General features: G+C 40.5%; 2 protein-coding genes across 2 annotated transcripts; one reads left to right on the top strand and one right to left on the bottom strand.

Annotated features, from left to right (window-relative positions):
* Positions 1–247: 247 nt before the first annotated feature.
* Positions 248–17,705, bottom strand: uspl1 (ubiquitin specific peptidase like 1). Its single transcript, XM_049591663.1, has 9 exons — positions 17,549–17,705; positions 14,865–15,010; positions 13,929–14,051; positions 12,851–13,817; positions 10,874–10,984; positions 8,740–8,869; positions 5,933–6,058; positions 5,024–5,184; positions 248–2,997 (listed from the first exon to the last, which is right to left on the bottom strand). The coding sequence occupies exons 2-9, from the start codon at positions 14,988–14,990 to the stop codon at positions 1,172–1,174; spliced, it is 3,570 nt and encodes a 1,189-aa protein (XP_049447620.1). The 5' UTR covers positions 14,991–15,010; positions 17,549–17,705; the 3' UTR covers positions 248–1,171.
* A 3,645-nt stretch (positions 17,706–21,350) lies between these two features.
* LOC125898058 (high mobility group protein B1-like) lies at positions 21,351–25,459 on the top strand. Its single transcript, XM_049591664.1, has 5 exons — positions 21,351–21,501; positions 23,835–23,995; positions 24,212–24,357; positions 24,451–24,625; positions 24,758–25,459. Exons 2-5 carry the CDS (start codon positions 23,849–23,851, stop codon positions 24,917–24,919), a joined length of 630 nt encoding a protein of 209 aa, XP_049447621.1. The 5' UTR covers positions 21,351–21,501; positions 23,835–23,848; the 3' UTR covers positions 24,920–25,459.
* Positions 25,460–26,213: the final 754 nt, after the last annotated feature.

Raw genomic sequence — 26,213 nt, forward strand, 5'->3', positions numbered from 1 at the left:
ACAGAAATAACGTTTTTTTTTTTAAATTTAATAAAGGGTCTGACAGTCAATCATCTGAATTTTTATCCACACTTTTCAATATCTTTCTCCTGTTGTCACAGATGTCAACACATTAGAGCAGTGATTCCCAACTGGTGGGTCGCAGTACATTCTGAATGGACTCTGAAACATGTCAAGTTTGTAAAAAAAAAAAAAAAAAAACACTTTATTTTTAAGTACAGTGAATTTCTGGCACAGAGCTTTTATTTTGAAGTGCTGTTTCCTGCTGTAGAGTGAGTGACTAATAAACAGCTACTTATGAAAGCAGCAAACTAGCTCGATGACTTGGCCAAACACCAGCAGGACGCTAAATGTATTAAACTGTATGGACCTTGAACTAATGATGAAGGAGATATTTGGCTTGACCAGTTGGGAACCAATGCATGTTTGATGTCTGATTAAATGTACCCTAAATTATGCTGAATTTTGTTAATATTCCTCATACTTTAAAACATTCACAAGATTATTCATCTTTCACTTACAGTACATTAACAGGCTAATCAGTACTTAGACTTTTAGTGATCTATAATATGTGCAAAACTTTGACTCACAAATAACTTGGTCTTTGAACGACTTCAAACATGTGACTTTCGAAAAACAGAAAATATAAATATTTTATTCTCTCACTGAGAAAGCTGAAACAAAACTGCACACATTTTCTACAATTTGTACAACACAGACGCTAGAGTCACCTAAAGTATTTATTAAATGACATTTTAAAAAATTAGATTCCATGAGAATGTTCAAGTAGTTTTTCAAAATAACAAAACAGAGCAAACAAACAGTGCTGGCTGTAAACATACAGCCCATTTACATACAAAATATACACAACTAAGTGCCAAACTTACACAAAAGAATTTTAGGGTTTCCAAATGTTCCACATAAATAATACTAAACAATCATATAACCTTCATTAATTCATCGAAATTAGTAACAGCTACACAGAGATTCAATAACCATAAACTACATGTTCATGTGGGAAAGGCTGCTCAGGACATGTCTGAGTGACAGATGAGGTGTACAGTCAATTTCATATAATTTCTGTCATGATTCTAACTCATAGAAGTTATGGTTCATGATATTTGTGATTGGAGATCGCAAAAAACACCCATTCCCCCCCCCCCCCGACAGCTCACATGAAAAGTTCAAGTGCAGTGAGTGCCTCTGTCTCCATCTCCGTCGGTCTCTGCGCCACAGCCTGCGAGAGATACTCCTCCAGGAAGTTTTCAGTGTTGTGCACGTTCGTCTGTGACACCACACCAACTGCACTGACTCCACAGTCCAACTGCTCTGCTCCATCTTGCCCGTTGGCGATCATCTCAAGGAAGCCTGTGCTGTCTGGTGAAAGGTTGCTGGCCGTCGTTGCCGGAGAGAGCAGGTCCGAGAGGATGTCATCGCAGACAGAGCTATCGTAAGTGCTGGAGGTGACGGAGTTTGGGGAGCCCAGGGCGGTGCTGTCCGGTCGGAGATGGGCTCCCCCCTGATGACCCAACAGTTGATTGAGCTCAGCGAGCTTCTTCTTCTTTGCCCTCAGTTTCTTCATCAGCTTGTACCTGAGGACTTCTGTTTCGCTGAGACCTGGAGGAATCTTTGAGGAGTGGCTGCGGTGTTTCTTTGAAGAGGATATTTCAGGTAGCCACTTCGCTCCAGGCACAGGAAGCGTTGTACCAGGCACCACTGTAGTGTTTGTGAGGGGTTTATGGTGGTTAGAAGGTGAGGGCTGAACCAGCTTTGATCTGCCATTGAGAAGTGAAGGAGATGGGAGCGGACTCGGGGTGTTTGAGCTCTTTGTACCGAATCCTCCGTACATTTCTGCAGCTTTAAGCGGGAGACCTCCGTCCTCCTCTGTCCTGAGTTTTGGTTTAGGGAAGAGTCCTGCAGATGTCTGCTGTCTTCTCACGGGGTTGGGCGTAGAGTGAGTGGGAGGCGTGGGCTTTACTGTGGTGGCAGAGGTAGGTGTGTCGGTGGTGGCAAGTTTAGCATTCGACTTGTGAAGTGGGTTTAGTGGGTGTTTGCTGAGCAGGAAGGACCAGCTTGATTTCTGATAGGGCACTGTGAGAGTTTTCTGAGCAGTGGCGACGGGTGAGGTATCTGTGGAGGAGACGGGGGATACTTGCTGTGTAGTTTCAACAGGCGGTGGCTTATCCTCAGCAGCAGCAGTAGCAGCAGCAGTTTCAGTTTCACTACCGACTGCTTTGGAGGGCTCTGAAGATGCAGGTGGTGAAATATGTGCTGCTGCTTTTGGCGCTGCTTTCCTTTTACCCGTTTGTCTGCTGACTGTTTTGCCTCTGCCAGCTCGTCTTCCCTTCCTTTGTCCCCTCGTGCCACCAGGCACAAATGTAGGATCACTGGACGAGCCATCCCCAGAATCCGATAAAGAGGAGGTGGAGGGGAGCTCATCAACAGGGCAGCGAGACATTTCACTCCCTATTACAGCAGAGGAGCTATCCGGTGTAGAGTCAATTATTTCATTCTTGTTGGGAACACTCAAATCCTCAGTTTGTTCTTTTTCATTTAAAGGCTGCATCTCTGAATCGGGATTTATTTCCACCAGTGTGAGTGTGATGATGTCATCATGGGAAAGGCCCTCGAAGGTGTCGAGCAGCGTTGTGGAGCCTATCGATGTGTCAACAGCTGCTCTGACAGTTGTGTCCATGTTGTCTTCAGATGGTGAAAGTGCACAGACGATGTCGGTGTCGTTGTGAGACATGAGTAGAGAATGATCTGAGGTGTGATCCAACAGTTCATCTGCTGTTAAGCCTTCATCACCCAGACTGGGGTTTGTTTCATTTTTGGATGTGGGAGCTTCAGCAAATGTGCTGGAGGGAGAGCAGGCACAAGGCTCTTTATCTTCCTCCACCTCCCAGAAGATGACGTGTATCTCCTGAGCAGGGACCGGGAGCTTCTGATGGGTCTGACAGTCTGGATGTTTCAAGTCGTCATATTCCAGCCATGATCCTGCAAGGAACAGGTATGACATCACATGTTTAGAGAACAAAAAACAGCATGAAAATGCCTCACTAAGACAAATAATCTCTTTAACACCAGCCAAGACAGCAGCAATACATAGAAAAGAACATACATATTGCAAAACAAAATGCAGACTATTAATTGAACAAATAAAATGTGGAAAGAATAATTAAAAATTGGTAAAAACCTTAACCGACAAGAAGAAACGATCTGTGAATGACTAAAACAATCCTAAATGTCTGGAGTCTCCTGCAGTTTAACATTGCATGAACTGACCAGCAGAATGTGCTGTTTGCAAACTACAACAGAGAGGAAGAAAAATATCAACATCCAGTGACTCAGCTCTGAGTTCAAGTGTTTATGGTTTCACACCAAGGATAAAGCATCTTACAGATTGATAAAGAGAGGCTAAAAAACAAAAACAAACAAGTTCTGATTCAGTTCAGTGATTCATGGAAAAAAATACTGTAACAAAGACATCCCCTCAGGATGGTTTAGTAATTAAACATATTCTAAAAATAAAAATACAATCTTATTGATCTACCTACATTTTGTCATGTCATAATGACGTGGCCAGTGAGTAGGGCTGGGTGTCATTTAAAAAAATACAATACTAGTAGCAACTACATAAAGTACACTCAGTAGAGTGCAGATCTCCACAGAGCTGATTGTGGCCACTCTACACAATTAATGTAATTTCAGCAGACACGGTGCAGCACATTGCAAAACCTAATAAAAATACATGCTTCATCTATTTTTGACAAAAAAACAAAACAAAACAACAACAAAAAAAAAACAAAACAGGCGTATTACAGAGCAGATTGAGTTTTCCATCTTACAGGAAGTGAAGTGTCAATAGAATATGATTATGAGGATAAAATGTATTTTTAATAACTAAAACACAGTCGGAGATCTTTGATCTGTGTCACACAACAACATTTAATTACATAACCTACTTACTTATTAATGGTAGAAGCACAAATATCAAGGAAAAATGACCAAATCAACAAAATCTGTCACGGGAAGATAGAACAAAACCTCCTAACAGCTGCGCCTGAAGGAACTGTCCCTCCTGGCTTCCTTACAGTCAAGATGGAAGTGAAGGTAACATAAAGGAGACTATTTCATCTTGTAATGTGCCTAACTTTTCTGGGTTGTAACATATCGAGTATGAAAATAATCTGCAGATGCTCTGGTTCAAAATGAGACCAAACTTTTCGATGAATGACAGTTTTCGAGCCATGCTGAAGGCCAAAATGTGGCCTGCAACAGATGGTAAGGACTGTTGTTTTTAGCTGAGATTATTTCTAGAAAACTTGCAGCCCCTTCTAGCCGGTTAGGAAGAGTGAGGAGTCGGGAATCAATGACATTATAAAACACTCAAAAAAACAGGTTTATCAACAACTGTGACTCCTGGCAACAACGTGAGACGCTTAACCATACAGTCATAAATGTACACACAAAATATGAGGCTGATTGGTCCGGTAGTTTGCAAGATTAGCTGCCGACAGACAGATACACACACTAGCAGAAGCACACACAGAATCAAACGCATGATCCCCTACAGGCTTATGGTCGTAGAGATAATGACAGTACCCTTAGTGATACTGATACCGATAGAGAACTTCATTTGACACCTTTTTTCCTATTTCATTCGATATTCATCGTGTGAACTGAAGCACTCAGCTGACCAAAATGCCACAACTCATCTGGTGGCATCTCACCATGCTGAATCGCCAACTCTATCAAACACACCACGCTTGACTTCTCAACACCAGACTGTATCGGCTGTAGCTGCTGTGGTTGTGGGCCAATCACACGTCACATTAAACTGAAGAGTGCTTGCAGTGATAGGCTGCAAGCAATACCACATGAAGAGTTGTTTTTCTACATCAGGTTACAAAAAGGACTGAAACCAGGTATCGTCTGACAGAAGGAGTTTTGAAGGTATTGAGCATTGACACCCAGCCCTAGAGGTGAGTGTATATACTGTATATAATAACGGATCACTTACCATCAGGATTACAAATCCAGGTGACAAAGTGCTTGAGTTGTTGGTTGTACTGTATGACAGTGGTGACTGAGTAGCGTTTCCCCTTGAAGGTGAAGGTGTAGGTTCTGACATCGTTGTGTGGAAGCCCCTCTACAAAGTGCAGCTCAAACACCGGAGGCACACTAAACAAAACACAAACCACAAGTCTGGTTAGACTGATGGAAAAGTTAATGCCTAGGAGGGACTTTATTAAAACAACATGTCGTTCTTACTTCTGCTAACACACAGACATGTTATCATCAGAGTATATTTTCTATTATAAGATGGGTACTTTAAATATTTGATTGCAGAGTGCTGAGTTAGAATTACCTGGTTAATTTTATTTGCCCTGAGAATCACTGACAGTAACCTTAGGGTGCTGTAGGGAGACAATTAAAGATAACTAGCTGTAGATGTGGAGGTCCACGTACAACAGAGAGGGTTTTTTGTTATTCTGACAACCTGCACATTTCTGCTGAACCCTCCAATAAATCTTTGTATTTTTTACCCTCATACAACTGAATTTGTTGGAGATAATCTGGAGAATACGAGATAGCCATTTAGCTCCTTCATAATAATTAATCATTTGAACAAACATTGTTTGTCAAAAGGACATCCTTTGTTGACACAGTAATCAATTAACCCTCTGTGCTTTTACAACTGCAGGATAATCACTTTCTAACAGTGGATATAATTACTTTGCAAATGCAAATTTGAAATTAAAATCACACCACTGAAATACAATGGTCTTAATTTCCAATTGTGCAGTTTGCTTACACATATACACCAATCAAATTATTAATTCCAAAAGAGCTAGTGATTGTAAAACCTTTGTTATAATACAACATTTTTAAGACCAAAAGGAAGATGCAGTAACAGTTTATTTCTTACTTCTCCAGCATCATAGTCCTCCTCTGATTCTGCTTGCAGCACACATTGCACGGGGCCAAGTGGACTGCATCAAGTGGACTCCAGTCAGGCAAAACTTTTGTGAAGGTGGGGAGAGTGTTCATAACCCTGAAAGCACAGCATTAAATACAATTAGGATTTATACACTTGCACAAAAGAGGAGTGGGTATAATAGGACAATTACATTTCCATTACAATGTGGTGTTCAAATGTCAACACTGAATATTAGTTGTTGTATCTTGTATATACACAATGACCACTAGCGGAGCTTGTACCACCTTTTGATTTACCGTAAAACTTCTGTTAATAAGCAGGGCAATTATTAGCTTAAATCAACTGGCCACTGCTGGGGAGGCAGATGGAAATACTACCAACCAACCAAGTTGCCTTACAGCCCCTCTCTCTGTCTTCTTTCCGTCTCTCTCTTACGTATATATGCTCTTTCTCTCCCCTGGTTCTCAACTAGGCCTATATTAGTCCTTTACTCCATCACTTCACCTGTCTTTAGCACGAGACCTGCCAGTTTCATTGAGAAACAAACAAACAAAAAAAGCTAAACTGGCAAGGACCCGATTCAATTCAACACAGGGGGCATTTATGAGAAATTACAGCTCAGCCCAGTTTGACCCCGGCCAAACCTTTGGGTCGGGCAAAGAATCAGAGCTCTGGTGTCGTCAAGAGTTTCTCATAAACAGAAGATTAATGAAGACTAACAATGTACCACTGTAAACAATCCATCAGAGCCATCTACCAGATTACTGCTGAACTGTTTAGTGCCTTAATCATTTAGTCAACAGACAAAAAATAATGCAGTCATTTTGATTGATTCAAGAGAAAATTAATTCACTTTGGGCTCTGTAAAACTGTGATGGGCATTTTCCCACTGTTGTCTGGCAATTTTTTGGACGTAATGAAAAAAGATAACTGACAGAATAATTAATTTGAAAAACTGTTAGTTGCAGCCCCTACACTTGATTCTCCCAAAATATTTTACCACAACTGAAGGGGTTAAGTTTGCACAGACACAGAACCACAGTTGACTTGTTGCATTAAGTCATGACCATGCACTGGGGTGTATTCCAGAAAGCAGGTTTGGTAAAAAAAAAAAAAAAAAATCAGTGCAAATTTACCCTGACATAAGGTTAACTCTGGGTTTTCTGTTCAGAAAGAGGGTCATTCACTGTGGTAAGTGACTCTGTGGACCTAACCTACTCCCTGACAGGTTTTCTACACCAAGCCCTGAGTTTCTCTCCGTCTCCTCCCACTGACAGAGCCAGACCTGCCGTTTTATTTCTTTATTGCTTCAGTGTGTATCAAAGGGCATTATTTAGCAGAGGTTTACTGTGTGTCAGAATCAAAATCCTGGTTGGATATTAGTTTGTTACTTGGGACGATCTAAAGTTACTGCTCCTATGCACTGTCAGTCCTTTCTTTGAACAGTGGTTTTCACACACTCTCATTTAAATATTACGCACCATCAAGTTGCCCTCAGCTCAGAGTCAAACCTCTGCATGTCCTTTTTCATAAAACTGCAGACAGCTGTCAGTGGAGCAGCACCAGTAAACTGTTTAGTGCACACAATGAGTAATCTAGGGTTAAGTTGTTGAAGTCAATATGAAGCTTTAGAAAAGTAGGATCAGTGAATAATTATCTATATCACTCATGATGTGATTTGTTGCACCAGTGGAAAATAATTCCTATAAAATTGGGAATTATACGTTAATGTTTCAGAGTTAAAGGGATCATTATGCAACTGCAGAATAGTTTTAAATAGACTATACATAGTCTGAATGTTTTTAAAAGCATTTCACTGACAATGTTTAAATTTACTACATTTATTGAGGTAGCTAAAATAAAGCTACTGAACACTGTTGAAACAAAATCCAAAACATATGGGATGTTTTTTTAATCTATTGGATTTTAATATAAATTATAAGTGTAAATCACCAACCACATTATTAGTGGATCAGATTGTGAATGTACAGTCATGCCTCTATTTGTTGAGCTATACATTGTTTTTAACCATTTTTCATCCTCAGTTGCTGGCCATGTTTTATTCTCATCAGATTAAAGATGAAGAAATAATCTAAAATATAATGTAAATTACAGCCTGGTACACAATCAGAATTCACTTTAATTAATCTTTTGTCCGACTTACATTTCATTAGGCCTAATAGATGATAGAAGACAACCCTGAATAAAACTTTATTGTAGGGCTTAATTTATTAATTTTGTTAATTTATTATGTTGATCTGTTCTGTACGACATCTATTGCACGTCTGTCCGTCCTGGAAGAGGGATCCCTCCTCAGTTGCTCTTCCTGAGGTTTCTACCATACCTGTGGTCTGGAATAGACCCCTGTTCTGTACTGGTTTCACATAGCTTTCCTGGACACATTTTTTCCCTTTAAAACTGTCGCTAGTAACCAAAAGTTAATAAACTGAGAGATTTCAGCAAGCACTTAAGTTCAGCCCACTAATGACAATCCCTTGTGGATAAATGAGCCAATGTGTAAAAAGATTAAAGAAAAAAGCCACTTATTACAAGGAATGTATACCAACTTGTCTTCAGTGATTCATTAATCTACATATATTCCCTCTCCAAAACAAACCAGAGGCAGAGTGGGCCCTAATCCAACTGCTATGGTGAGCGATGAATCAAATCCCAGCATGATTACTTTCAACAAAATTACTTTCTCCGTGCTTTCAATCTCTGAAGTTTAAAAAAGACAAAACACTCCAGTCAATCAAGTAATATCTATTATATTTATCATGTATTTCATCATCTACCTTTCTTTCGTGGTGGTTTTGCATCCGCTGCATTTGAACTCCCATGAAAAGGTTGACTGGAAGAGAGGCTCCACCCAAGAGTCCATCTTTAGCAGAAGCGGCATGGCAAATACAGGAGTTTCCATCTGACCTGGAAAGTACAAACATGCAGCAGTTAGAGCATTGTTATGGGCGGCAGTGCTAACAGAAGCTGCGGTTCACGCTCCACTTCCAGGTGATTTCAAAGAACTACTTCTGTGGGTGAGATATGGGCTAAACGTTGGTGACCACATGTGGCCGCATGCCTGAAAATGAATAGTGTCTCTCTTCTGCCTGTATCTAAACTATGTATGCATCGCTCCCCCCCCCCACTATCTCACCCCAACCCTTTGTATTTTCAGAATGCAAAGAGTGACAACCAGTAAGCAAGTTTTCCCACTTCAATATAAAGCCGAGCAAAATCCAAGGTTTGCGTGTCTGAACTTGTCACTTTGTGTTATCAGGTGATAATGGTCGCTTTGAAATCGCAAGATTAACTTTTGCCTTGGATTCTAAACAGGGCCCCGCGCCAAATATCTGAAGCACAATACATCAAGGTGGGAAAAACTAAAACACTGATGGTAATTAAGCAATTTAGCTGTTCAAAAATCTAACATGGAGCGTTTGACGCTGTGCCAAAGCTATGTGATTACATTTAGCAGAATCAACTTGCCAAAACAAGACGGACTCCTTTATATACTTCTTTTTGTCACTGCAATCTGTTTGGCAAAAAAGTGGCATTAGGCAATGTGACATCTAATATTCATGAACAGAAGGCTTGAGGGGCCCTGGGAGCACTGTGTTGCTGAGTTTGAAAAACATTCGCTCAGACATCTCTCCCTTGCTCTCAGTCGCTTGGCATAATTTGCATATAGTTGATCTAGCACTGGTTTCCTATCAGTGCTGGTGGCTCCAGAAACACAGTCCAAAGAAAAACTTTATTTATTTATATTTATTAACTTTTTGTTGTGTCTATAAATGTCTATAAACTTTTCCACAGCTGTGTGGGACAGTCTGGTCTTACCTCTTCCACCTCAGAAAGTGAAACTACAGATTCGTGAAACGGAGTCCAAAAATTACCCTAAGCCAACCTCCGATCTAATTTCAATATTAACCTCTTTGCAGTTTCACCAGTGTATACTCATATGGGGAGAACAGGTGACTGGGAAATTACTAATCTGCTACTTTGTGCACTTTGTGCAAGAGAAGAACAATGCAGCAACGCTCAACAACTTAAATTTCTTCTCTTGCCTTTCTCACTACAAGTAATAAAAATTTATTTTTATTATGACGAGTGCACACTGTGAATAAATCTCAGGTATGACACATAGCCTTTCAGAATACATTTCTTAATTGATTTCTGGGTGGTAGTATCATCAGCTACAACAAACACACAGATTTTGGTCACACCACTGTCACTGGCCTGAATTGGTAAGAACACTGAAACCACACAGGGTCACATGATGACTGTGAAAACCTGCACTAACAGTTTAAAAGTCGAGACCAGCATCTAGGCATCATGGAGACAGACACTAAGAATGTCCAAAATCGTCACTTTTTCACACTCAACTCATTTCAGCTTGGCTGATGCAGGGTTTCCCATATATTGATTTATTTATGGCCGCTTGCCACAATTTTAACATTCACCGCCACATATTGACTCTTTTTTTTTTCTATCTAAAATGGGTAAAATCTTATTTCATTATAGAGCTACAAGCTGCACATTGATACGCTCAGCCCCTCCTTGCCCCGCTCTTTCGATTTCTATTCATCAGACCACAAATGAGAACAGAATTAACTAGTGTAGCCAGCGGTCCCACTGCACCACTTCCCGCCACTAGGAGACTACTTTGCAGAAGGAGAGAGGGTGGCAGTGCCGGTGACTGACTCTCAGTTAGCGGCTGTAGCAACTCTAATTCATTAATCTGTTTAAGGACAGCAACAGAAAGTTTGCTGATCAGGGAATCCTGGGGGGCACACCCCTGGAGCTGGGGTTTACACTGGCTGAATTTGAGCTGTTTTAGCCAACTGAAGGTCCGCCTTACCCCAAGTGACCAACAATACTAAAATGCAGTTCTTTGGGAAACACTGGTATGTCCTCAGTGACTGAGCTTACCCAGTTGGCAATGCAGCTTGGGCTGAAGTAGTTTGAAGGTTGACATCCTGAGGTTCTGTAGATCTGCATTGGCTTTTTGGAGCACATGACTTGGCACCCTCACAACACCATCTGGACACAAACAACACACATAAAAGGCATTTCAATATATTATTAAAACCTATTAACAAGTAAATTAACCTTTATCGTGAATGGGATTTGCATATTTTCATTGATGGCAGCAAAATATTTACAGTCTGATCTGTATGAGTCTGAAATAACTTTCATTTCATGCAAACACGTCAGGGTCCGCCACCCAAATCACACACAAAAACATTTTCTCACTGAACCCTCGTGGTATGTAGCAATGCAGACTGTTTCAGTTTAATGCGCCCAGATTTTGATGTCTCCACCTCTGCCACCATCCAAATAAACAGTAGTCTGAGTGGGCGGAAGTTCACTGCAGAGATCAGCCTCTCATTGGGCGGAACGAGCCACCCGCTGAAGTCCCGCCCTACCACCTCCGGTTGTGTAGCAGTTTTCAACCGTTTTCAACACGTCCTTTACTAACTTTTGAGGTGTTTGATCTTGCGGGGATGTAGCCATTTTTCTGCCATGGTTCGTGTCCTGTAGGCGATATTTTTGTGGGCGTGTTACACCAAAACCTGTTTCCCCCCGGCAATATTTTTGCAAGCACACCGTTGCTGTGGCACCGCCCAGAACGACTGTGATTGGTTGAAAGAAGTACAAGCAGCTGGGCGTTTTTTCTCCAATCTCAAAGTGAGAATCGGCCCAGCCAGACCTTTCTTTTCTTGAGAAAAGTCTGGTGAGCGAGACTAAATAAACAGAGACATGTCAAACTGCTGTAATATTTCATGTTCAATGTTATGTTTCAGCAAAAACAACCCCACCAACTGAGGACACAGAAGGAAACTCAGAGACGGATATATTATAACCTGGAAAACTCAAACCAAAACAATCTGCAAGACTACTTGCCACTGGCAGGGCTAAAAATACCAAGTGCATATGCATGGTAGTGCATGTAAAATCTGAGCCGTGCACTCATTTCTCAGCTCAACATGCACCAGTGCACGTAACTTGGTCCAGAAAATGTGTTGTGACAACAATACCGCCAACTCTCATGCATTGATAGTGAGATTCTTGCAGTTCTCATGGCACACATCTATTTTCTCACACAATGGAATTTTTTTTAGAACCAATAAGGTTGCGGCACAAAGAGAGGACACTGACAGCGCACAGAAGACAAGACGGAGCAGCACAGCGCAACAGCAGCACTGTAAATAACTGTTGTCATGCCAGTTGCAGCCACCGCGCCACAGTGAAGTTAGTTTTAAATTGGATTTTTGACACACATTCACTCCGGACCCAGCAGCGTCTTCTTATCAGTTTCACCCGATGCTGACAGTAGGAGGACACTTTGCCCACTTCCCAGCCCTCCGTTTAACTGCCAGGGGCCGACTTAGGGATCATCAGTGTATTACAGTACAAGATAGGGATTCAACGACGGGGCCGATCTATTTAATTCAGTTGTTTTATACTGGAATTTTAGTTATGTGTTTGACCAATTTGTTTCTGCATTTACAAGGTCTGCACTTGAATTGTAATTCCTGTTAATGTTAATGTTTAATATCAAAATGTATCATGGTATGTATGGATTCTAGTGCTTCTTCTTTTCTACATGATGTCGGTGCATTAAAAACAATGATGCAGGTAAAACATTTTGGTACAAGTTATTTCAAAAGTAACATGCACCAGTGCATGACATATGTACCCATGAAAGTATTTTGAGCCCTGACTAGAGTTACTGAAAAGGGAAATTATAGTTGACTCAGCTGTTTAAGTGACATCAGTGGTTTAGGATTAGTGTATTTTTACAACCAGACCATTAAAGGTTAGTTGTAGATGAAATACCACAATATAAAAGTAGTGTGATTACAATACACTCACAGGCAAACTGTTGATTATCTGTTGACTTACCTTTGCCAGTCTGCTGATGGACCTGGATGGCAGCACAAACGTCCTCATATCCTCTCAGCAGCTGCCAGACAGATGGCCGCTGAGGCTCATCTTTAGGTTTACACTTTCTCAAGCTCTTACAGTTCACCAGAGCAACAAGCAGTGAGTCCAGCCAACACAGGTTGTCGCTGTTCCTCCAGAAAAGCTGACTCGGAACAGACACAAGCTTCTCTGACTCTGTTATCGTGGTAGAGGACAAATCCTCAGTTTCTGACTTAATGACTCCCGTGTCCTTAGACGCAGTGATGTCTGCAGTCAGTGATTTGTGTTCCGGCCTTGCTGTCTGCTGATTGCGCTGAGGTGATGGAGTATTAACTGCAGTGGAATAAATGTCCTCATTTGTGGGAAAGGAATGATTGGGGTCCAAACTGCAGCATCTGTTCAGCACCTCGGGATGACTTTTGAGATTCCTGAAGTCATCCTCTGCCTTTAATGTACCAGGAGCACCCTGGAGAGGAGAGAGCACAGGTTCATCCCCATCTGCAGTCAGCAAGGCTTCTGGTGAGCACTGCAGGGGCCCAAGTGGTGTCAAGCATGTAGGAGGCGCAAAACCATTTGTACAAGAGGCATTCTCTAACTCCTTGTCCAGAACATCATCCTCATCTTGTAGTGACTCCTGCCCTGTTGCCTCTGCGTATCCATTTACCTTTTCATCATCTGCCTTGAGTGCTGCAAGTTGGCCATTGCTGACGTTTACAGCACCGTGCTCTGATTGGCCGATTAATGTGTCCGTATTACTTTGTGAACCAACACCATCAAGTTCACATGACTGCAGGTGTTTGTGTGCGGGGCGTTTGAATACCGGTGTAATCAAGTCTTCCTCTTCCAGTGCCAAGGCATGTTTTCTTTTCTTCCCAACAGTGGGCTCCACAGGATCCAAGCTAGCCAAAATATCCTCCAAGGACCGGCTGACCAGAGGGAAAAGGCACTGTGTGGGAATGGATACAGAAAGGTTAACATGGCAGCTAGCAGAAAAGGCATAAAACATGGTTGTTCAGCCGAATATGTGTGCGTGTGTGACAGCAGCACTGGGACTTACCTGTGGGTTTGTGCAGAGGGTGATGGACTCCTGGAGGTTGATGCGGTAAGAGCGCAAAGCATAGGTCAAACCCTTTGAAGTACACCAGGGACAATACTCCAGGGAGGCAGCTCTTTCCTGAACCTTTAAAAAAAAAAAACAAACAAACACATTAAGATCACAGAAACTTGGCATTAATAAAGAGCACAGACCTCTACCAAAAAAAGGACGGGTTGTTTCACTATTTCATGTTTAACCCCCAGTTATCAAACAATTCTAAAGAACATGCAAAGATGGACAAAACGTCATGTACATTACATTTTTGCCTGCATATATTTTCATCAGATAAATTAGACTTTTTTCCTACCAACTTTACTGCAAAGTTTCAGCATCTCTTTCATTTCTCACCACAATCCACAGCATTCAACATTCATTACCATATTCTTCCAATCACATTTTAACACTCATCTGTAAACATGCATTAGAGTAATAAATGAAAATTGGGAGGGGTTTGCTTGATTTATCTTGCAGAAGTGGAGCATAAAAGTAAGAGTATACAGTGCTAATAAAAACAGTGTGAATGACAGTTTAGTGTGGCTGAACTGTACATGTAAAGTAAAATTTTATCAATATAATTAGGTGTGAAGTACATATAAAAGTATAGTAAACCATTTATTCATTTCAAATAATTACACTGTTTTAAGAAAATCTTATTCTATGTAGTACACAGTTTCTCATATAACATGTATAATATACATACAAAATCTTTAATTCCACACATCAACCCATGATTCAAACCAAACCAAAACTTTCGCCTTTTACTTTAAAAGATTTCCATTTGTGTTTTGTTTTCTTTTGTTAAATTTGGATTGGTACTGCCCAGTCACAGTATTTTTCAATTTCAATTCAGCTTTGCGCAAGTGACAACAGTTGGAGGAGAACAAGAGCTCTACTGACTTTTCCCAAATACCCCACCAGTGGCGAGGCCAAAGCACCCAAACCAGTGTCTTCACCAGTCATTGGCAAACCGCTGCTGTTCTTCTGTTCCATAGCTGTCTGGTACCATTCAAAAAATATTACCATGTCGCTGCAACGTGGTTCACCTGAGGAGAACAATACAGCACCACATAGGACATGTTACTCGATGCCTACAAGTTATTGAACTACATGGAAATGCACACCATTTTAGAATAGGACTATATGATTATACATACCATCAGATAATAGGAATTTGTCAACCAAGATTTTAGTATGTTGTTTACACAGTGATAACTTTCACTGTCTTATCTCTAGCTATATTGAAGGCAACGCTACACATCGATGAGCAAAAAAATGTATGGCAGTACTGGATTTATAGGATTTAGCATCCATGTAATAAAGTACCTTAATCTGTCAGGTATTCATTTCAGCAAATTGGCATAAGTTTATTTGGAAAATAGCTTGTTATTTGATTTCACAAAGTTGGGACGCTGAGGTAAACAGGCGAGGTAAATAAAAACAGAATGCGATGATTTGCAAATCTTTTTCCACCTGTTTTCAATGGAATTCAGTACGAAGACAAGATATTTAACGTTCAAACTGTGCTCACAAAACACATGGAATATTCCTTAGGTAAACAGATTGATTGATAACAGGTGATAGTATCATTACTGGATATGAAAGGGGCATCCTTAAAAAGCTCATTCACAAGCAAGGATGGCATGAGGCTGACCACTTTGTGAAAAACTGTGTGGACAAACACTCCAACAGTTTAATAATAACATTTCACAATACACATTTGCAAAGAATTTAGGCATTATTCATCTGTAAGCCATAATATCATCAAAAGACTCAAAAGAATCTTGAGAAATCTCTGCATGCAAGGAGCAGGACCAAAAACCAACACTAAATGCCTGTGACCTTTGACCACAAAAGCAGCACTGCTGTAAAAACCAATTTGATTGTATAAAAAAACATTTCTTCATGAGCTTGGGAACACTTCAGAGAACCATTGTCAGTAAACACAGTTGGTTGCTGCATCTTTAAATTTAAGTCTCTACCATGCAAAGTGAAAGCCATATATCAACAACATCCAGAAATGCCACAGACTTCTCTGAGCCTGAGCTCATCTGAGATGGAGAGACACAAAGTGGAAAAGTGTGTTGTGTTTTGACGCATACACAATTCAAATTGTTTCTGCAAACAATGGACAACGTGCTTACAAGGCTAAAGAGGAAAAGGACCATCCAGACTGCTACCAGCACAAAGTTCAAAAGCCAGTAACTGTGATGGTGAAGGTTGTGTTGGGGTGCCATGAATGAGCGCCCATGGCATTGGTAAACTACACATCACTAAAGGTACTATGAACGCTATAAAGTACAGACAGGTTTTGCAGCATAGTGCCATCCAGACAACGCCTATTCAGGGACGTCCCTGCTTAATTCCAGCAAGACAATGCCAAGTCACATTCAGCACATGTTTTAACAGTGTGGCTTATACAGCGCAAGTGTGCAGGTCCTAGACAATCCTGCCTGCAGCCCAGACCTTCTCCCAGTGAAAATGTGTGGCGCATTATGAAGCACAAAACACAGCTACAGAGACTCCAGACAGCTGAGCAAATGAGGTCATACATCAAGTAAGAATGGGAAAGAATTTTACCTTCAAAGCTTCAACAATTAGTGCCTTCAGTTCCCAAATGCTTATTGAGTGTTGTAAAAAGAAAAAGTGATGTAACACAGTGATAAACATGTCCATGTCCCAACTGTTTTGGAACATGTTGCATGCATCAGATTCAGAAATATGTATATTTACAAAAAACAATACAGTTAATCTGTTTGAACATTAAATATCTGGTCTTTGGACTTAATTTATGTTGAGAGTTTACAAAATGTTGCATTTTGCTTTAATTTACAGTGTCCCAACTTCTTATGGAATTGGGGTTGTAATACTAGTAATAATATGAAGTGCTGTATATTGTGGTTCAATATTTTATTAATACTGTTAACCCCCCACTTCACATTTGTCTATACGTTTTGTATAAATATATATATAAGTTTAGGAGTTTAGGATTATTTGTGTTCTATTACAAGAACTTTTTCTTTTTTGCTAAGGTATTAGAAGAAATAAACTAGGGCCCAAGATGTTTCCCTGTCCTTAACATCTGCCTTTATGCTACATGTTCTGTGTCCATAAAAGTAGCCTAAAGGCAGGTGTTAGTTGACACACGTGGGACAACCAGGACAGCCACCAAAACAGCACCAAAAAGTGCAAAAAGACAATACCATGTGTTAAAATCAGCCAAAAGAATTCACTGAGAGACACTGGATGGTTAGAGCAAGGTCTAAAGGTGATAATACAGTGTGAAGAGGCATCTCCAATGTCAAATACATCGGATAACTTAAACTACTAGTAAATTATTTATTTAATTTATGAGACACATAACGCCTATTCCCATTAGCTAGCTAACACAATAAGACACTTATGATTTGTTTTTAAACCAGTAAACCCGTTGTTGAGATAAACACTATGAAAAAGCCTGCATGTACTAACTGATTTCTGCACCTGGCGGCTAGCATGCTAACATTTTAGCCTAACGCCGGGTATTAATTTCAGTCGCTACACAGTCTTATTTTCTGTTTTCGTGAATAAAAACGTATACGTACCGACATTAAATTTAAATAAGATTTTAAATTACGATCCTGGCTGTCGAAATCCATCCAACAAAGCTGTATTTGTTACTCCTTGTCTGCAGAGTAGGTCCATGTGAATCCTTTCGCCGCTTCGTCTTACCAACGTTCTTTTTCCGCTCGCCGGCGCTCGTGCAGCGGCCTTTGTCTTCCCCCCTCTGACGGACAAAGGTTCCGCTGGCCCCCGCTCGGTAGGTGTGTGAACTGCAGTGACTGTGCACTGTTGTTCACGTTGGCACTGTCTGCAGACTCTGCCCATGAAACGGAGAGTAATCAGTGCGAGAACATAAACCTGGACGTGATAAAATATACGCTGCATTTAATCACGGCATTAATTATCATTAACGTTATTGTTTAATTGTGACAGGCTTCAGCAATAATTATTATTTAATGTCTTTAAAGGCATCATTTTAGAAGGGAAATAAAAAATTGAACGCCATGTTTTCAGGAGTGAATTATAAACTGCTTGAAAGTAGTCTAAACTGTAACAAGTTCATTTGCTAATCCAATTTTTATTCTTTCCAACTTTATGATTAATATTAATCAATGTATTATTATTATTATTATTATTATTATTATTATTAAATAAAGGTTAGATAAATACTTAAAATGATTATTATTAGTATTGGTAGTAGCACTGTTATCAGATGATCCTTTATTTACCCCACATTAATACGGAATTGCCTGCCACAAGTTAGAAGGCCCCATGAATGAATAAATAAATACATACATAAATAAATAAATAAATAAATAAATGAAATGATGTGGGGAGTATTAGTATCAGTGGTACCAGTGGTAATTGGAGCACCAGGGAATATATACATACATAAATATATATATTTATATGTGTATATATATATATATATATATATATATATATATATATATATATATATTGGAGATACTTCTATTCTGATATATAAGCCTGAATAAATTCCTCCTTCTGCTCTGTAGTTTACTCTTCTGGTGTTGTAAATAAGGCTGATTTATTGTTTTATTTGAGAAGGGTGGAGTTGGTTAGATGGGGGTGGGATGGGGGTTACATATGTCCCCCACTCTGGTTCTACAATACAGCCCAATTCTCACACCTCCTGCTCTTGAACCCCCCCAATCCACACACACATTCACAGAAGTGCACACACACGTCTCCCTCCACCCAATCCCGCCTCTTGCATGTGGCCTCCTCCCTTAAGCCCCTCCTGTATCTGCTGCTCTCCTGTCCTCTATTTTCCTCTTGATGACAAAATGAATTTGCATATCTTTCCCAGGGAGCGCTCATTAGAATGCATAAACCGGCCGCCTCCTAGCCTCATGAGCAGGCTATAGCTTTCTGCCATGGCATCTCCTGATGCAAAATGAGACACAGACAGGCAGCATCACAGGCAGACATGTGGCCTGAGTCTGGGTTGTGATTGGCATTTGGAATCAGTTCACCCTTCCCATTCTTAATTCAAGGATAAGAATAAACTCTGTGTCAGCCATTTTTCTTTGTTTCTAAATGATCTGCTAAGCAGTAGCATATTTATTAGGGATCCATTTCCTTATTAAATGTGTAGAGAAACAATCAATCATTCATTAAACACATATGATTATCTTCAGTGGAGATATCGCTGTATTTTACAAATCATATGAACAGGGACATCTCTTTCTTTTAGCACCCCACCCCCCACCACCACATTTAAACACACAGAGCATTTAAAGTCAGATAACTGCATTACCTCCACTTTGGGCAAAAATGAGCAAGTCATCTTGATAAAGGCCTCTTTTACTGTCTGAAATCACTGTCCTGAAATGACACATTCAGACTATCCTGCTAAATGGACGTCCATTCTTCCGCTGTTTATGTGACAGTTTTACCCATGGTGGTGCTAAGGCTCAGGTCACAAGGTCAAAAACAGCAGTATTCTACCTGCTGGAAATGTGAATCTATAAACAGAAAATTTATATGCATGATTCATATGTAAAATGTAGGTTATAATATAACCCTAAGTAATGTTTAGTTAATGCACACAGCAAGTGTGGTGTCTGCTTATGTCATGGGTCAGGAGATACCACAACAGCACAGTTAATGGGAGACAGATACACATATGAAATATTTTCTCATCTTTATCTGATGGTGGCGCTACAGCAAGGTCACAGGTTCATCACAGGATAGCATGCATGTGCTCAGCAATATATAGATGTGTGTGTGTGTGTACTATTAAAAGATCTGTTGTTGATCTCTGATCAGACAAACAAGCAAATACACAGTCACATGTCTTGGCATCTACTGACAGAGCTAATGGGCTGTATTTTTCATCAGCACCACAACAAAATGTGGTTTAGAAAGTTTGTATCAGATATGAGGGGTGAAAAAAATGTAAAAAACCTTATTGCATGTAATGTAGTTTATATTCTGTGTTATAAGAAGTATGAAATTATCAAAAAAGTTGGACATTGATGGTGTGAAGTAAGATTTTAGTCCCTACACAATGCAATTGCAATTTCATTAAAAATAAAAATCCGTATGAACTGCTGTAAAAGCCCTGACTTTTAAATATATTATAATTGGTAGCAGTAGTTTTCATTAAAATGAATGGGTTTTTAATCAGTCTTTTTACAATGCATGTATATTGCAATTTAGGACTTTAACTATTTCATTGCACAGAAGAAAAATGTTTCTGGGGCTGGCTGTGAAAAGCCCAATGCTGTGAGGCTACTATTCAGTCCTGTTATATATAAATGGGACCTGTAATTAGCAAGTTTGAATGTATTACTGCAAACAACAGATCTGAAAGCAGTGTTTAAAATAAATAAATAAATTTTAAAAAATCATGTCAACATATATTATTGCCAAATCCCTTCCTTCCAGCTATAAATTGCTTGTCCCACTACCTTTGGCTTGAATTGCACAGTAGCTCTTTGATCTCCATGAGTCTGTGTTTTAATTAGGGATGAGGACACTATCATCTTTCAATCAGCTATCAAAATGAGGCCAAAATCATATTGTGCTGAAAAAAATAAAAACACTCCGTTTTGAGACCTAGAATGCATATTTAGTGCATTTATTATGATCTGATGCCTGCATGATACATTCCTATATGAGCCTAATAGGGACTACAGGCTCATAAGCAAACATAGCAATAGCACTGAATGAGTGCCTGCTGAAATTAAGTGTATACTTGCCGGAAATACTAAGAAAACACTGTGTGGTGCAGTCAGAGGAGTGACGTTTTCTTAATAAGAGTCTAAAATGAAAATAAAGGCTTATACAGTTATTAATAGGCAGACAATTAAATGGATTGTTATTGTGTTTTCATTCCAACTCACAGCCAAATCCTTTAAAATTTCACATTCATAGCGTAACTGTACCGTACGGGATGAGCAACCACGTCTTCTGTCGTTTGCACGTGAAAACGCGATGTTCACCTTATGCATTTTCAAAGTCACAATTTGCAAATAAGCTCACGTGTATTGAGGTGAATGCACAATGGGGCTGGTTGATGAAGAGGTGGACAGCCCGTCCAAATCAACCGCACAGCGTTTTACAGCCGCCCCGTTCACTGACTACAAGCGCTGCACGTTGTCTCATTCATTTAACTTGCCTACTGTACACTACACTGAGCTCAACGTAGTGAATTCAATACTATGGCAAACACACTACACTACTACCAGCTCCAGCATGCTGGGACAGAAATATTTTTGTATCCACGCGCCTCAGAAAACTTCAGTGACGTTTCACAAAAGGCAGCCAATGGGACCTCGTCTTCTATTAGGACAATGAAAAGCTGCCGGTCAATCAGAGGAGCGCCAGACTGGGCGCTGGCCAATGGCGTGAGAGCCCCTCCGAGAGTAATGTTAGAGAGCTGAAGACTGAAGACACTGCGTATCGCCTGTGTTCCCTCACACACAGCCATTGCAGAGCATTGAGATCCAGCGATAGTCCCTAGGTAAGTATCACACACGAAAATTTTAAGTGTTCGTAACGATGAGAATGACGATAACATTTATTAATATCTCACGTATGTGTCCGCCATGATCAAATAAGAAGCCTTTCGCCGCTTGTACATAATTTTATCACCGTGAAACGTCAAGAAAACAACAAAAAATAGCCGGCGCTGAGCAGGTAACGGTAACGGACATTTACCCTGCCTGGGAGTGTGGACCAGACGCTCCATAAAAAGGCAGAAATTAATATTAACCTTGAGTGAATTCGACGAAAACTGTCGATTTCGCCAAAAAGGAATAATTCCGAATATTACTGTCGTGTCATTTCCACAAAATGGAGTCAAACCCAACGGTAGATATCGCGTAAAAATTCAGGAATGTCTAGCGGACAACACGGTTAGCGACAATGGTAGGAGACTCACCGTTTGCTAGCCATTGCAGTGCATTGCGAAGCTGAACGCCTGTCATGTGAAGGCTGGAGAGCGTGCGGGTTTCTGATACAAACACAAAAATTTGCAAAAACCTAAGAAAAAGAGAGACCGAATCAGAATATATGTAGGCATATGTTTGTTCGTCACAATTCACCCGAGAAGACGGTGAAAAAATTACCTCACGATCTGCGCTTTACTGTAATGGCTGACTGTATTCGCATAGGAGGCAAGGCAGCGAGGCAAATGGAAAGCTAGTGACAGAGGCGCAGTTCAGTTCAACTTTTTCTAACCGTGTTTTCTCGCGAAACAAACCCGTAACTATTAAATGTAACGACGGCAAAAGAAAGTTCAACCCTTCGTGCTTCAAACGACGCCATTGCGGGATTTTTCCGATGCTTTTAAAGGGTTTTAATCGGGGGTTGAAATGAAGTGGTCGCCGCGGTCGCTCTGCCCTCTATTGCATGCAGTGCAATGGCTGTGCGTTGACACAAAGAGAAGGAGCCATATTCTCCATGTTAGTGGATGAAGACGAGCGGCCATTAGGAGCTCATAGAAACCAAGGCAGTAGCACAGCCCGCTCATAGACACAGTGCAGACCCAATGTATTACTATACAAACCGGCTAGTGCAATAGGAATCAATCGGGGAAATATTTTGTCAAGATCGCCGGCTTTCCAGACATATTTGTCGTGTTGCAAAGCGAACTGAAGGGCGGGAGGAGACATTTGAGGGGGACTTTCTTTCATGAAGAAGGCATTCTCACAAAATGGAAGAAGAAATATTGCCGTCGTTGTTGACCTCCTTTTCCTCAACGAAAGCCTATGCGCCATTACTACTTCGGTCGACACCGCTTTACTGGGAGTTACAGTAGCATTTAATAGGAAAATGTAAAGGAAAAATGAACAGTTTTAAACGTTTTCGCAAATGTTTCGCGATTATTTCCAGAGTAAGCCTGGATGAAGACAGATGAGAGAAGATTGTCAAATCACACTGAATCGCAGTTATGAGTGTTTTTTCCAATAAATACGCCTTTATGTGTAATTTGTGTCTTTTTGTGTCAAAGTTATTTGTGTGATGAAAACATGCACATGAATGAAACGGGGAGTTTCCAGAAGGCCTATTCTTGTTGCAGATGGGGTTTGAGGGTATTTTTTTTTTTTTTTTTTTGTGCAAAAACACGAGTCATTTTGTCTGAGAGCCAGGTCCTCCGTTATAGTCCCACGGAGGGCTAAGGTTTATGTTATGCAGTCGCACTTGGGGAACTTTTGTAGTTTCATGTCAAAGTGCATCGCTGCACGGAAAAACACATTTATACACGTTTATGTGGTTTTTATTATTGAATACGTAGCGAAGTGCGATGCCAGTTTTAAAGCACCAGAATGGGAGTTGACCACGGACCACTGAGTTTTATGTAAAGGCCACAGCACAGATTACATCAATAAATAAAGTCATTTTCGTCGCATTAGCTTCGTCTGCACCGGACGGCTTTCTTTCAGAGGACTGGTCTTACGGGACCTAACTTAGTGCCGTTTGACAGCAGGGAGGGCGGGACACTTAGGTGGTGCCATCAATGCCAGTGGTGGATGGAGAGAAATGAAATACGTGCCCATTGTATTGTGAGAGGAACGTGTGAGGCGGTTTAATCTTACCCGCTGTATGATTAATATTAATAATTATGATTTTTAATAGATAATTAATTAGAATTTTTTTTTTTTTTTTTTAGAAATCCACTTATTGAATTTGTTTTTAAAAATTTTAATTTTATGTTTATACAAAGCTTTTAGTATATAGAATCTAGGCAATTGTCCACTTGTTCCTCTTTTCAAAGTCACACCTAACAATAAAATTCATACACTTCTGAATACCTGTGCAGCTGTATGCTTAATCTCAACATTTGTTTTTTAGATACTGCCGCCAAGATGGTGAAAGAGCCAGGAAAGCCGAGGGGCAAGATGTCCTCCTATGCATATTTTGTCCAGACCTGCCGGGAGGAGCACAAGAAGAAGCACCCCGAAGCTTCGGTTAACTTTGCCGAGTTCTCCAAGAAGTGCTCTGAGCGATGGAAGGTAAGGATGGATTTCATTCTTGAGAACTGACCATATGTCACTTTACATTGGTGTACATAAAGATAATTCAGGTGCAGGATGTTGTTGGATAGTTTTACAGAGATGCTCACATTGTGCACTAAGTAAGACATTGCAGCACCCTCCCAGACTCTAAGGAGTCTGAGGCAAAGGGAATACTCAGACAGTACAATAAACAAGTCACCTTTCTGTTTTCAGACAATGTCTTCCAAGGAGAAGGGAAAATTTGAGGACCTGGCCAGGCAGGACAAGGCTCGCTATGAGAGGGAGATGATGAACTTTGTCCCAACCAGGGGAGGCAAGAAGAAGAAGTACAAGGACCCCAATGCCCCCAAGAGACCCCCGTAAGTACTGCAGGTCAACACTTGATCTTACAGCCTCTTGAAATGGAAAAACACAATATGAATCTCTCTTTATTTCCCCATCTTGTCTTCCAGATCTGCCTTCTTCATCTTTTGCTCAGAGTATCGCCCTAAGGTGAAAGGCGAGACCCCTGGTCTGTCTATTGGAGATGTTGCCAGGAGGCTGGGTGAGATGTGGAACGGCACTGCTTCAGAGGACAAGCAGCCCTTTGAGAAGAAGGCAGCAAAACTGAAGGAGAAGTATGAAAAGGTAAAGAGATGGTGATGTATTGAGGCGACAAGATGATTCACGTTGTGTGGTTCGTCCTTGTGAGCTTAAATTACAAACCAAAGTTTGGGCTCCTGCATTAGTTAAGTGTTTATTTTTACTCTTTTATTGCAGGAGGTCGCAGCATATCGTGCTAAGAGCAAAACTGGTGGCGGCGGCGGTGCAGCAGCAGCAGGAAAAGCCCCGGCCAAGGCAGAGAAGAAGGACGATGACGACGATGATGATGAGGAGGACGAGGAGGAAGAGGAGGACGACTACGACGATGATGACGAGTAGTCAGCGAGCGGCATATGTAGTGGTCATTTTCTTGTTTATAAAGCATTTAACCCCCTTGTACACACTTCACTTACCGAAAGAAAATACGTTAGTATGCAAGGGGTAGGAAAAAAAACAACAAAAAAGGCTGTGTATATCAGTTGTTTTTATGCTGTACAGTTTTTTTCTCCTTTTTGTATAGGTGACACTACACAAGTATCGTGTCTGTATCTTTCTGCCAGTCTTATTTTTTCAGTGATAGTTCCTAGACCACTATCCTGCCTGGTACAGTGTAAAGGGGTGGGCTTACAGTATTTACCCTAGCTAGTGGTGCACAGCACATAAAAATGTTCTGAGTTAGATCTGAGTGTTTCTTCTTTTTTTTTTCTTCTTCCTGTGTGTTTTTATTTTAAATGACATGTTATCAAAATTGACGTATCACAGTTGTTTTACTGATCTTTATGTACCACTGTAATAGCAAGAATAAGAGAAAAAAACGCCTTGTTTATTGTTGAGATTTAAATTGCTTCTGATGTCAATAAACATTTTTTTTTTAATAAATCAGTTTTGTGTGTGTGTGTGTGTGTGTGTGTGTGGCAGGGGGCACTTAAAAGGTATCGCTAATTTTCCTGCAGGTTTCCTCTTCGAAGATTAAATGGGTCTTTTGGTGAGAGCAGACTTAATTTACGTGAACATTAATGCACAATTCCTCTGAGTAAAAACTGTATAATGTGCACGGTCTGGAAGAGTATTCGTAGGATAAACAGCAGCGTGTCAAAACAAACCTGCTTTTCCACTGCCAAAATCAATGCTAACAAAATGTAGTAGATGATTAAATGTACACCAGTTTACATGACTGACAATATTGTGGACGGTAAAGGTTTATGAGAGTCTCTGTGTGCTAACTTGGATTGCTGTAAAGTAAAACTGACATGACATGATGATGCTGGCAGACAATTGAACAGAGTGGGGGGAAAAACAAGCGACTCAGGCCTTGATAAGCTGTGCCTATGAAGTATGACTCATCACCAAAACTGTTTATGCATCATATGTGTTTTAGTCTACTGTGGTTGTATGCAAACAAGCTATATACCGAGGCTCCTTGGCCTGGTGGAGATGCACTGAAAGTTGTAGCATGATTGCTCTGCATGCCTACATGCATCACTGACTGTTCCTGTTTTATTTAGATACAGCTGCTTCATCTCTCACGTACTCCTATCCAGGGCAAAAAAAAAGCATTTATATAAGAAGGATTATGTGCTTTGAAAAACCCAGTGACATAAGAATATGGCTGATGTGTACGATGCACTGCGGT

The sequence above is a fragment of the Epinephelus fuscoguttatus genome, linkage group LG12 (genome assembly GCF_011397635.1).
Source record: "Epinephelus fuscoguttatus linkage group LG12, E.fuscoguttatus.final_Chr_v1".
Classification (NCBI taxonomy): Eukaryota; Metazoa; Chordata; class Actinopteri; order Perciformes; family Serranidae; genus Epinephelus; species Epinephelus fuscoguttatus.